A 13,759-nucleotide genomic window follows, 5' to 3' on the forward strand; every position below is an offset into this window, starting at 1 on the left:
TGCTTTGGACATACACATGATTAACGTACCTCTTTATTTATTTATTTCAAAATATCAGATTACTGGTGTCTTTGGGCAAGCTGACAGTACTAGCAAAAAGTTTTTGTTCTAAGTTAATGTTGTTTTGCATTCCTTCATTGCTGATATATAAAGAATTTTCAGAAGTAGGATAGACTTAGATTTTTTTTTTTTGAAGCAGCTTTGGTTTGCCTGCATATAATCTAAAGCTGTATTTCCTTTGTATCTAAAGCAGTGAATAAATTTAGTGTTTTAGGGTTAAGAATACATTATTTCTTCTACCTCTTTAAAACACTGCCGGTGTTTTAAATTTACCATGCTCTGCTGGTATTCTGAATTTTGATGAATTCCAGATTTAGTCACTACTTAAAGCATATAGATATCTGAAATTTGTCTAGAATGCATCTTTTTATAGAAGTTTCTGAAGTCTTGCTAATAATGACTGTACTTGGCTGCTGTATTGCCAGCAGTGATTTTATGTAGCTGCAGTTCAGGGTGCTCTCTGTCCTACGCCAGCCCTGTCACAGTTACACCGGTGACATGACTTTAAAGCTGTGAACTGAAATTCGCTGTGATGTTCTCATTTTTTAATAAACTACCAGAAAAAGCTGATCACTGAGTGATGAGTGGCAGCTGACTTGGCTGTGCATCATTACAATCTCAGATTGGATCGGATGCTCCTCTGGAGGCTGTGCTGCTGGGAGGGCCAGGATCCTAAATCCGTGTCAAATACTGGTACAGGGCTTTTGTGTGCTCTACCAAAAATCTCTGCAGAATCAGCCCTGCAATAGGCAGGGACTGGATTCTCCTCTGTCAGAAAGTTGGTTTTATTTCCCAGCTGTGCAAGCGATGTCTTTCCAACTGTTTCTGCTCTGTGTTAGGAGAATATTTTTATTTTTGAAATTTATAGGGCAGACACACAAGGTCCAGTTCTCACACCCACTGCTCGGGAAACGCTTGTCAGAGATTGAGTTCTGGGTTTAGCTGTTCTGGAGACGTTGTGTCAAGTAGGATTGAAAATTGACTCCAAGAAAATCCGCAACAGCTCATTGCTTGTTAGTGCTGGAGTTCATGCAGGCAGTCACACAAAGACATAATTATTGTATGAACAAGTTCTTCAAGCTGTGCTGGTCTCGTGTATTCTGCAGCCCTTGTGTTGCTGCAGAATTTGGTGCTTTTGAAATTCTGTAGTGACAGAAAAGTGTATTTTTACTTTGCGATTTCAAAGTGAGGACCATGGCATCTGTTGATCAAGAGAGAGTGACTTTACACAAGCTGTGCGTGGAAAGAATAGACCCAGAACAAAGCATCTCCTGCAACTACAGCAAGATGAAGGACTGTTCTTTATGTGGTAGGCTTGATTTCAGTGGAGACTTAATGTAATCCCATCTTTTGACTTCAGGCTCATGGGTTTGGTTGTGTCTTGTGGCAGGGATTAACCACCCTGCAGGAGGGACAGCAGCAGTGCAGCTTCTTGATCGTCGCTGTACCTCATGTTCATGTTTGAGCAAGAGCTGCCCAAAGGAGGGGAGGGTCATCTCCAGTGCTCCACTGCTCCCCTGCCTTTTGGACCTCACCATGTCTGCAGTTTTTAATATACTGCTTTTGAATAATTTTAATGTTTGGGCCACGAGCTGATGGTGCTTGTGCAGCAGAAGGCTCAGGGAGTCTGTGCCTTGTTCCCTGCCAGGGTTTTACTGCAGGTGCTGTGGCCCATGGGGGCTGTAACGCTCAGCACTCACCTGAACAAAACACTTCCCTTGTGATTGCTCCTGGAGTGGTTTGGGGACCAGCTGCCCCTGAAGAAAAAAAATATTGGTGGTGGCAGTTCCTGTGGTACAGGCCTCTGAATACTCTGACAGCCTGTGACATATGACATGTGACACACAACATGTGATATACCATTCTTTGCAATACTTGTAGGCGAGTACACATCCAGTTCATTTAGTGACTTACTCAGGTTTTTTTGGTACAGCTTATGTCATATCAATGATGTTATATTTCTTATGGGAGCCCTGTAAGTCATAGTGTAGACTGTGCAATGCTAGGCAAGTTAGTTAAATTGGCAGTAGGGTGAATTTAAATTTAAATTGTGTGTTTTATGGGAAATACTAGGTAATTTCAACAGGAAGTGAATAATATATTTTTTATTAAAAACTCCCAGATATTTTGGGAATGTTGTAAAGATTTTTTAGATCAAAGCTGTTACACATTGTCCCACTGTAAACTCTTGTATAACTGTAACAAACTGGTACCATTTAAAGCCCCACTCTTTCCTGCAAGTAACTTAAAATTCAGTACTTGCTTATTACAATGACTTAAAAAAAAAATAAAATCAAGCATTCCAGAGCCAGTTTTATCTAATGTTGACATGAATTACATAATAAAGCTTACTCAAATTTCTCTGTCCCTGATTCCTGTACAGCCTTTTCTCTCTATCTCTCAAGGTCCCACCTTTGATTTCCCACCCCTTTTCACATTAAGTCAGGACAGTCTTCAAAGAGGTGCTCTGGCTTTTGAATAATTTGCACTAAATGGAGGCTACACAGGAAAAAACATGTTAAATGTATTGTGTTGACACACAACTGAGGAGTTCAGTATATGAAACATGAATTGGGACATTATTAGAGCTGTGTCTGGAAGTCCCACATTCTCATTATTTTTGTTCAGTAAAACCAGAGGTGTAATTGCTTGTGCCCTATTTCCTTATTTTTGGGGAGGCTCTCCGCTTCCTGTTGTACACACTGATCTCAGCTGGTGTTTTCAAATACCTGCTTTCAGTTGTCTTATTCAGCTTGCTTATTTTTGGGGTGGTTTTTGGTGAACCAAGGTGGCTGTTCCGTACAAATATTAAAGGTGTTAGAGCTTGTTCTGGGAGATGTAGCCAGTGCCCATAATCTTACATGTGAACACTGTTTTAACAATAGCATAAATCCTTGGAATTTACTAAACATTTTCTTTGGGAATGGTTGCCATTCGTGTTGTAATTACTGTTTTGATAGCGCTAAATTATCTTGAGTACCAAGACTGAAACAGTTCTGTTATCCTTTCCAATTTTAAAGCTGTAGAGAACTATTCAGGACAAAAAGTATTTGTAATTGCAATACTACATGGGCAGGTAGACCTAAAGAACCCCATTCTTTTTATTAAATGAATTCTAATCAGAGTTAAGCCATTTTTTTTCTTGGCAAACTCTGAGTAGGAGATAATATTTTTCCTAAAGAACTTCTAAAAGATTATGAGGGATATTATGCAGATGGATTGCTGCACTTGGAAACTTTTCATGTTCCATATGGCTTATCTGCAGTGCACTGTTGCTGAAAGGAGGCCTTCAGTCAGCTACTGCTGCTACTGATTTATAATTTAACCATTGCAAGTATGTGAAGATCTGCATTTGGGAGGCTGTTTGTAGCTCTATGTGTTGTTATTTGAGTGAGGACTCAAGTAAAGCTTTTGGGTACCATGAAACATCTCTTTGAATGTTCTAACATAGCACTGTGTTTTGCTTCATTTTACTGTTAGTTTTGTTTGTTGGCAAATTTATAATCCCTGGAAGGACTATAAAATGTATTTAATTTATATGCTAAGGAGTAATTTGTGCTTCTTGAAGATGAATATCAGTCTATTTTGTCTTTTTTAAATAGAAAGATGGAAAAAGATCGAGTTAAACTGGCACTTTAGTACACTTTAATGGGAAAGTCTAGTTGATGGTTCTGTCTGTAAAACAGGTAAAATGCAAATCTGCTCAGTGATATAAAATTTAATGATCTGCTGAGTTGGATAGAAAGTGAAACAAAGACAAATGCATCAAAAATTGGACTTTGAGAGATTTACTAAGCTGTCACTGTGGAAACAGCATTATCAGTGCTAATGGATTACTAACCATTTTAAGTCTCAAGGAGTTCATTTAGGACCAAGCAATCCAGCTTGTTTGTAGGGCAGCAGCTGCTTTAAAAAGTCCACAGTTCACAGATAGTGTTTCTCTAAAATCACAAATACAAGCATGCAGCTGCCTTTCCCATAGCTTCTAGTCCAGAGCTGGGTAGTATTCTGGGGGTGAAGAGTGGATTTTATAGCCCAGAAAGTTCTAATTCTTTAGTAATTGCTTGTGGTTATCTACTTAAAATAATGTTTCACAGCAAAGATGCTTCAGGCTAGAATTTAAACTTCATGCCATATCAAGTCTAAAAACCTTTTGTATGTGTTATTTTATATAAATGAGAGTTTGAATCCTGAGTGCCATCTTTATCATATCTGGGAGGAATTTGACAGCTAGCTTTCATGTTTGGCAAGCCAGGGATACATGTTAAAATTTGCCAGATACTGGAAGTGGTCCAACATTTGAAACAAGGCAGTGTCTTTTCTTAGAGTGGTTTATAGCAGGGACACTGATAAAATTTCAAATCATGAACATTTTTCATTTGTAAATGCTGAATACCTTTGCCTAAAATTGAACATAGAGCATGGCTAAAAGGACTCTTCTTTTTCTTTGTATTTGTATGGATAATGCTGGGGCAGGCTTAGAAGTTTTGTATTTGTAATACCCTGGAATAAGTAATTAATCCTAAACCTCCTTTTTTTTTCTCCATAGCAAGCCATAATATTTGGCCAAGTAATACAATAGCTGTAGCAAACTTTAAGTACTGCACTCAGAATTTTTCATGTCCATGTATTTTTGCATAATGTCAATTATTTGTTTTTTAAATATCACTACTAATTGAGCACAAGTATGGAAAATATTATTTAAGTAAGCTGAAAGGAGAGCATGTCAATAGTTCAGATTTTCTTTAGCATGCAGTATTATGGTTGGGGATCCTGCCAGAAAGATTGGGAAGGTCTTGTTCTTTAAGAAGTTAAGCTCTCCAAGTTGCTTAGCTCATGGAAATGTCTGTCATAATCTAATTTGGCCTCCTGTGCGTTTCAGGGAAGTTTTGAAAGCTGGGCACCACTCCTTCCCTGAGCTGGTTTGGGATGGATGTGTTTGTGGCTATAATTAGAATGTGAAATTTGAACTGATAGCGTGGCAAAATGTAATTGAAAATGTGTCAGGGATACTGAAAGGAGCAGTATTAGGGCTAAATGTAAGTAGCCTCCCAACTCAAAGGACAGGAAAACAGCTCCATAAGGAAATTTGCAGATGCTTCAGTGGTTGAAGTTGAGAATATTAATAGAGCCTGAGGAAAATACATCAAGTTTGTAAACATCACATAAAACAATACACTACATCTGTCTGTGGAAAAAGAATTTCAGCCTACTGAAATAATGTTGATGAGTTTAAATAGACAAAACACCATTACTGAGTTGAATTATTTGGTTTTTCTCTGGCTGTTCTCGTTTGATGTTTGTGGGGATTCACTCCTGTTTGGATTTTAGACAGTGGTAAATTCGTGTACAGGACACTATGGGGTCAAGGTCTGACTGCAGAGCTGTGCTGTTAATTTAGAGAAAAGAAACAGCAATGATGATGCTTCTGTAGCCAAACTGACCCGCAGGAAGTTTAAAAACTAAAAATAGCTTTTGGTGACTAAGAATACTCCTCAGGTACTTGAATATGTTTTATACATAATAGGGGAGACATAATGATATCTAAAGGATGAGACACCTTACTATTGTTCAGGCTGATGAAAGTGGAATATTTTGTGTTATAAAAGAAGAGAAAAACAGCCAGATTTTAGGCTCAACTTCTTGGCAATAATATATATCAGGAAGCAAATAATAAAACAATTGTGCTGCTTTCAGCAGGATGTTTCTCTGCATGCAGAGACTGTAGTGATACAAGTGGTCCTTGCCTGCTGAGGGAAGGGAGCTGAGCTGCAGTAAAGGAATATGCCCTGCTTTGTCTTACTGATCTTTCATGTATTAAGAAAGAAAACTGGGTGGGAATCTGGTGCTGTGACTGCTTTATTTGTCCTTCTTTCTGTGACTATCACAGAAAAAAAAGGTGTGGCTCTTCATGTAGGATGTGACTGTCAGTGGTGGTGTGGCTGAGGTTTGCCGGCTGCCAGCGAGGCTGGGCCAGTCCTTCTGCCTCCTCTGCCCACACATTGGCCACCCACCTATTCCTGCTGCAGATGAGTGTAAACCAGCAAAAACAAGTTAAATAAAGAATGGACAAGGAGAAATTTTTTTATTTTAGTGAGACAAAAATACTCTCCACTATTGCATGGCATCTCCAGAGCATCAGGGAACTTTCATCATTTATCCTTTTGATATCCATGGTGGAGGTGCCTACCAGAGCAGCATTAATACTTAGCAGTACTGGTAGGGCTTTTCCATAACTTCAGGCCTGAGGAATATTTGCACTTTAAAAAGTTATGATATTTAAAACTTACTTACTCCAAATTTGCGCTGCTTTGCAGCTTTTCCATGCTCTGATTGCGAGAGCAGAAGGAGAACTAGCCACAGGATTTAAGTGAAAGGGTTTGCCTTTTCCAAGGGAAATCACTTTTCATTTCAGTCTTAGTCAAATTCTGGACATGGTTTTCCCAGTGATTTGGGATGAAATACCAACAAAAATCCTCTCTGGCCAGCTCCAATAGTAAGTGCAAAAATAGAGCTGTTAACATGATACATGGTAGCTTTGACAGCAGCAACCATTTCCTTTTTGTGTAATATTACAAGAAACCAGACACTAAGTGTTTTGAATGACCTGACACTTTTTTACACTTCATAACACTTTTTACACATGAGGTCATCCTAAATTCTTGCTTTAAGGCAGAAAAATATCATTTCCTGACGTGACAATGAACATAATCAAGTTCTTTACAGTTCTGCCAGGGCTGGTAAGGAGCCCAGATCACAATATCAGAAGTCTTGGCTTTTTAACCAAATTCACTGATGGGAGCACAAAACCCACTGATTGTGCTCTTTAATCATCAGCAACGTTTCCTTTTGGAGTGGGATGGAAAGCCCAGGTCTGGATGGGAGGGGGCCAGCTGGGGGCTGTCACTTGCTCTCTGGGAGCAGTGACCCATCCATGTTTATGGGTTCAGAGTTCCTGGTCCCCAGAGCTGCCCCTGAGCAGTGTCTGGAGCCCCTGGGAGCCGGGCTGGAACAAGCCTGGAGAAGGTGGTGGCTTCATCTCCTGCTCTGGGGGCTCAGCAGCCTTCAGGCTCCTGCCTTCCTTGTGTCTCTGTTGGATTTTGTGGAAGATGAGATGGTTGAATATCAGCTCTGCTTCCTCAAGGATCGAACAATAAATGACTTAATTGTGCTTTTATACTCTTTGCTATTTGTGTTATCAGTTTCAGTAAAATTTATATTGAATCGTAGAGAGAAGCCAGTTATTCCTTTCTGTTGTTGTTTTGCAAGAAACCCTTCTTCTGTTCCTTAGATGCTTCTTGCCAAGGCATGGTTCTTTTCTTAAATTAGCAAAATGCTAATTTTAATTGCAAAATGCAATTAAAAACTACTTTGCATATGTGTGGGGAAGTTCAGGAAAATATTGGGGCTCATGTACCATGTGCTTGACTGCAATATTTAAACCTGTCATAGCTGGTCCAGCCATTCTCATACAATGTTTTCTAAGCTCTGCCATTCGAATCAAAATAAATCAATACTAGACTAAGAGTGGAATAGAACCAGTTTACAGCCCCTGGGTCATTCTGCAATATCAAGATGACCAAAGCTGTCTGGAACACTTGTGTAGTGACTTTGTGTGTCATAAAAATGTATTTTTGTGTTTCCTTCATTCTTTTTAAAAAGAGATTTCACACCTGCATTGGTTCGTTGTAAATACTTAGCATTATTTTCTGAGTAAAACCAGTATTTTTCTCTCATCACTTAGTGCAGTCTGAGATCAAAGCTGCACAATCTTAGTTACTGGGGCACAATGCAGTGTGTTGGCAAACATGTTGGAACAATTTCCAGTAATTTTGGCTAAGTCTTAGAGGAAGTGGAAAGTAACACAGATTTACTGAAAGGGCTACGCATTCCCTTACATGATCTGGAAAACAAGACTTCACACCAGAAGGTAATTGCAGTGAGCATCCAATAACAAAACCTGAAATTTAATGTTCTTTTCCCCTCTTGCTTTGGTAAGAAAAAAGCAAATGCCTTATATCTATTAATCTTCACTGCAAATACTATGATTTTGTTCTAAACAAGCTTGTATCACATCAGAGAAATAAAACTCTCTTCATGTTACACAAATTACTCGATCTCACCAAATTTTTCCTCCGAACAACCTCAAAGTTAATAAAATTTTGATCTCTGTGATAACATCTTGGAAATTGCTCAGAGAGCCGAGTTATTTATATTATTTGAAAAAACAACAAAATTTAACTCGTGGGCGGAGTCAGCCCTTGTTTGTGGATTTGGCTTTGCCGGGTCCCCGCGAAGCCGTTCCCAGTGCCGGGGCCGGTCCCCGCCGTTCTCCGCAGCGGGGCCATGCCGGGCTGTGATGGGGCCGTGCAGGGCTCTGTGGGGCCGGCTGCGGGCGTGGTGCCGTGCGGGCCTGGGGGCCGTGGGCCGTGCGGGGCTCTGGCGGGGCCGTGCCGGGCTCTGTGGGGCCTGCCGTGCCGGGCTCTGTGGGGCCGTGCCGTGCGGGGCTCTGGCGGGGCCGTGCCGGGCTCTGTGGGGCCGTGCCGGGCTCTGGCGGGGCCGTGCCGGGCTCTGTGGGGCCGTGCCGTGCCGGGCTCTGTGGGGCCGTGCCGGGCTCTGTGGGGCCGTGCCGGGCTCTGGCGGGGCCGTGCCGGGCTCTGTGGGGCCGTGCCGGGCTCTGTGGGGCCGTGCCGGGCTCTGGCGGGGCTGGCTCCCCTCGGCCGCGCCTGCCCGTGCCAACAGCTCACGGCATTCCGTGCGCAGCCCTGGCCACCGAGCAGGAATGTTTTACTATTGTGTTACTGGGCACTGATAAAAGTTCGCAGGCTTTTTATGGTCAGGTCCTCCAAGTGGCACTTGGTGTTTTGGTGATAAGGAGGCAGAGCTCTGGCTGTTGGACCCAGCCTTATTATCTGTGACAGGGAGCTGTGGCTTAAATCCCTCCACAATGACAGGAACCCCATCTGGAGTGACGGTTTCCAGAGCCTGAAACGGGAGATACTGAGGCATTTTCCTTCCTCAGGAGTCAAAGCAGAGTTAACCCCATTGTTAGCAAAAATGACACACAGTCACCGAGAGGAAGGAGGCATTTTTACATTTAAATCTCTTCCTTTTTGTTTAAATTGGAGGAGGATAATTTACCGTTGGGGGGGATGAGTTGGCAGCATTACATTTAAAAGCTTTCACTAGATTTCTTTTAGACTATCGAAAGGAACTCTGCTGAAGCTCCTTGCTGCAAGACTTGAGTTGCCTCAGCATGTTTGTCATAGGAGCTGCACTCTGTGCATGTCTTGCAGCCCTTTCTTTGCAGAGCCTCCATGCAGCTCTGTCATCGTGTGCCGGGCACCCGCGCTGACGCCCAACGCGCCTAAAGACATTTGGGTTCTATTTCCAGAACGCCGTGGGCTGCAGGGGTTAAGTGTAATCCAGATTACCCAGCGTTAACATTTTCCCTGCTGATATCAAAGTGTAGCAGACTGGCAGGCTGACTTGTTAGGAAGGGCTGCGAGAGGGATAACAGGCTCTGACCTTGAGAGGCCGAGCAGCCGGCCCTTGTATGGCCAAGTCCATTTACGTGTCCGGCTATTGGTTGGAGGAGCGGCATCAGAGCTGTGACAGGTGCTGGAGGAGCCTACACCTGTTTTCCCCATATGCTGATTTAGTGATTACATTTTTGAGGGAGTTCCAGATACTGTGTGGGATACGTGGAGCAAGCCAGGAAACTTGAGAAGGAATTGCAGCTTATGGTGAACTGTGATATTAAAGAATTTCAGGCAGCGAATTGGATTTTCAATTCCTGCTTTCAAACTGCGGTAGAAATAAGCAGGATTTTGCATATATATGAATAGTGAGGAAGTAGTATGTATTTTTTATTGTACTAAAAATCAGTTGACAGTAAAAAAATGCTGGTGAATACTATGAGCTAAAATGTTTTGTAAATCAGAATTTCAGTGCGTAATGGAAATTGCTTCTATCGGAAAACACGGGGGTTTTTTGTGGCACTGGAAACGGCAGCTGGCAGATTTCTGATCTTTAGGGGTTTTAATGTAAAATTCATGGAATATAGATAATTTCTGACAGAAAGAAAGTATGCAACTCCCTCGTCTCTGTATGGTCCTACTGCTGCTTTATGTACGAATAAAATATCTGTTTAAAATTTTTATTGCTTTCCTTTTGAAACTTTAAAAAAAGCATCAAATTTTTTTTCACAGGTCGTGCTTTAAATACTGTTTTGTTATAAATTAGAGCTTGCAGAGAAAAATTTCTGATTGTGTAATAGGGTAAAAAAGAAAAACAAGAAATACAAATATATCTTGTAATTTGGTCACGAGACCTGTAGTTTCACATCCTTTCTTTAATGGCTGGATTGTAGACAAGCTTGCTTTATTTTTTCCAGGGGATGTTGATGTGAGTTCTCCATCAGAAAACAGGAAGTAGCTCCATGAAGTTAGTCTGAAGGACTCTGAAAAAGCTTATATTTAGCAAACTAAGTAATTTTAGAGAGGCATTATGTAATTTCTTTTTTGCGGTTCTTGTTATCGTGCAGGATGACAGGAAGATCCTGTCTTTGTCAACCTTTGAGACCACATGTTACAGATATTAATGTCCTGCAGTTAGTTAACTGGATCAGAATTCTAGCCACTGTGTTTGTCAGAATATAACTGTATGCTCTTTAAAATGTGAATATTAAAATTGGGATGCTAAAATCAATTCATTAAAGATCAAGTAAACTGGCTTTTAATTACCAGTGAATACATGAACTCCTTTGCCACGATCTTGAATGTTCCTTGTCAGGCAACTTCTCTCCAGCAGCCAATGTCTAAAAATGATTTTGCATGCAGTGCTGGGAGATGAAGAGGTTGTAGGGGGAAGTTACCTGTGAGAGGGCACCTGGGTGAACCTTTTCTCTTTGTGTGCTTTGCCACTATCTTGAAAGACTGATTCTGTCTGTTGCACAGTGAGTTTTGTCTGTGAAAGTTCAATGTAGTTTCAGGGGCTCTGAATGATTCAGTAGTGTACAAAACTTCTTGGCAAGTTAGTATGATTTGTATGTGAATTTTCCAATTGTATTTCAGACCTTAAGAAAGAAAGGCCTTAATGGTTGTGAGAGCCCTGATGCTGACGATTACTTTGAGCACAGTCCACTATCGGAGGACAGATTCAGCAAACTAAATGAAGATAGTGATTTTATTTTCAAGCGAGGCCCTGTAAGTACTTTTATTTTATCTCTACTTTTTATTTGTTGATCCTTTTTATTAACTTCATTATTTAGGCTCTGAACAAGAAGGAACACAGAGGGTGCGACAGCCCGGACCCTGACACTTCATATGTGCTCACGCCACATACAGAAGAAAAATATAAAAAAATTAATGAAGAGTTTGATAATATGATGCGGAATCATAAAATCGCAGTGAGTACTAAAGTATGGTTTGTGCTTCTCTTACATGCATGAGAATTTTCATGGTGTTTGCTTACCACTGAAAACAACTTCAAAGACAAGAGGATGTAATGGCTTGAGAAGGGAAAAGGACTTCTGAGGAAAAATGAGGTTGTGATACCTGGTCTTGTTGAAATACATTTTATTGTAAAGAATAAGAAGAATCATCTCTTGCTTGGGTTTTGCACTCCCAGTTTTTCATACCTTTGGAATACAAGACAACATTTCAAAATTTCACGAGCCTACTGCATTACCTAATCCTACCTAAAATATATTTACCAAGATAGGTTTTTGTTGTGGGGTGTAGGATCGTTTATTTACATCTTGTAGGTCTTCATCTGTCTGTGATCAAGATTTTACAATATGTGACAAGCAGGCAAATAGAATTGGATTAATTTTGTCATTTAACCAGTAGAATTTATTTTGCTCAAGTCTGGTTGTAGAAAGTTATTTAGATATTTAAAATCAAGGCTGCTGCAGAATTAGAGCCTCAGAAGATTGGTCCTCTGAAATTCCAACAGATACTTCCTTGAACACTGAAGGATATTTGATAATTTTCTGCCAAGTGCCAACCCAATGTGCAGCCATAAGTCACTTGGCTCCAGAACTTCAGTTTGGGGATAAAAGGAGTGGAAATGTTGCATGTTCTTTGTGGAGGTGTTCACGGTGACATTTAATTTCCACCTACAAAAATCAGTTAGTGTTGAGTATTACTAAGTATTTTCAAAGAAAAATAATACAGGGCTCTGGCACAGCCTTTGAATATTTTAAGAATACAAATCTTGTAGCAGTTAAAGGAGATGAACTGGGTGGGTTAATCTGCACAGACCCTGGGGCACTTGAGTAGTGTCTCCAAATGACTGCTGATATTGGAAATCATTTCATCGTTCAGAGCCTAAGAGATCTCTGGGGGCTGAACAGCAAACTGACAGTCATGGCACCCAGCATCACTTCTGTTATGCTTGAATAAAGCCAATATATTTTGGGTTTTCTTTGTTTTGAAGATTTTGGTATCCGACATTTCTGTGTTGAGACATCTTCAGGCCTCATGTCTCAGTATGTTACAGCTAAATGGGTTTTTGGGGAACAGCCCAAATGTGGACATCAGTGTAAATAAAAAGGGCAACATTATTTTTTAGCTCTACAACTCTGTGTTTGTAACTCAAATTTGACCAATTATGTTTCTGTTTCCAGTACTTCTGGGGCTGTATAAGAACACAGTTTCTCTTGTTCTCGAGCACTCATTGCTGTCAAAGGATAGGAATGAGGCAAAGCGTGAAGAATTCGGTCGTAACCAAGTGAACACCATAGATGGGCAGACAGCCTTTATTGTAAGGTGTGGGGGGAGGCTGTCACTTATTGGTTCTGTATTGAGAAACCTACAGAAAAAATGTTCCAGCTGTTCCCTCCTAGCAGTGTGTTCAGCATACTTCAGGTATTTCCAGTGTAGTTTGAGCTGCTTGACAGTGTGCTGTGTAAAAACACCCTGGGTTTGGTAGATACTGGGTAGTTTCCAGTAGTTTCCCCTGAAAACAAGCACCAGCAGGGCTTGTCATTGGTTAGATACTGTGAATGATTTGCTAGCTTTGTGTTGTTTTGCTTCATTAATTTTTCCTTCCATCTGTGCCAAAAATTGATGATTATTCTTAGAATGCTTCAGTAGGGACATTGTTGTTGGCTCTCACTAGTAAGAGATTTTGTTTCTTGTAGAGAATATATTCTGCTCTCTGAATTAGTATAGTTATTATTATATTTCTTGTATTATCTCACTTTTCATGCAGAAGTATCATTCTGAGTGATTTTTAAGCTACACATGATGAAATTGCATTTTTTAAAGTGTACTTGCTAGGTCATGTGTGTTGGTCATTTGCCTTTGACCCCTTAATCATAGCTATCACCTCTCTCTATTCTGCCAATAAATGCTACTGGGGTTTTGTCCTTAAATTGTACCTGTCATGGTTTTGTTTCCAGTAATTATGAGAGTTGTGAAAAAAAATAGTCCCTTTTGTTTCAGAAACCCATCACTGTCAAAGGATAGGAATGAGACAAAGGCCAAAGAAGTTAGTCATGACCAAATGAGTACCATAGATGGGCAGGCAGCTCAGCTTTTGATTCAATAGCTGTTGAATAACAAACATATATACTGCAGAAAACAGTTGCCTTTTAAATAATGCTGTAAAAACTAGAATTAAAAAAATCAGATTTGCAAGAAAGATGGAATGGTTATTAAAGCAGGGGTTTGGGGAGCCTGAAATGTTTAAA

The 13,759-nt window shown here is 40.5% G+C and overlaps 1 protein-coding gene across 5 annotated transcripts in view; it reads left to right on the forward strand.

Moving 5' to 3' along the window:
- Positions 1-13,759, forward strand: part of MEF2A (myocyte enhancer factor 2A) — an 82,058-nt gene that overhangs the window by 44,469 nt on the left and 23,830 nt on the right. For 2 of the 5 annotated variants that reach the window (XM_030955540.1, XM_030955542.1), the window contains exon 4: positions 11,333-11,470. In XM_030955540.1, coding sequence (XP_030811400.1) covers positions 11,333-11,470 — 138 coding nt within the window. Of the gene's footprint in view, positions 1-11,135; positions 11,268-11,332; positions 11,471-13,759 lie in introns of all 5 variants that reach the window. The other 3 variants (XM_030955541.1, XM_030955543.1, XM_030955544.1) reach the window with 2 other exon arrangements.

This window comes from Camarhynchus parvulus, chromosome 10 (assembly GCF_901933205.1).
Source record: "Camarhynchus parvulus chromosome 10, STF_HiC, whole genome shotgun sequence".
Lineage (NCBI taxonomy): Eukaryota > Metazoa > Chordata > Aves > Passeriformes > Thraupidae > Camarhynchus > Camarhynchus parvulus.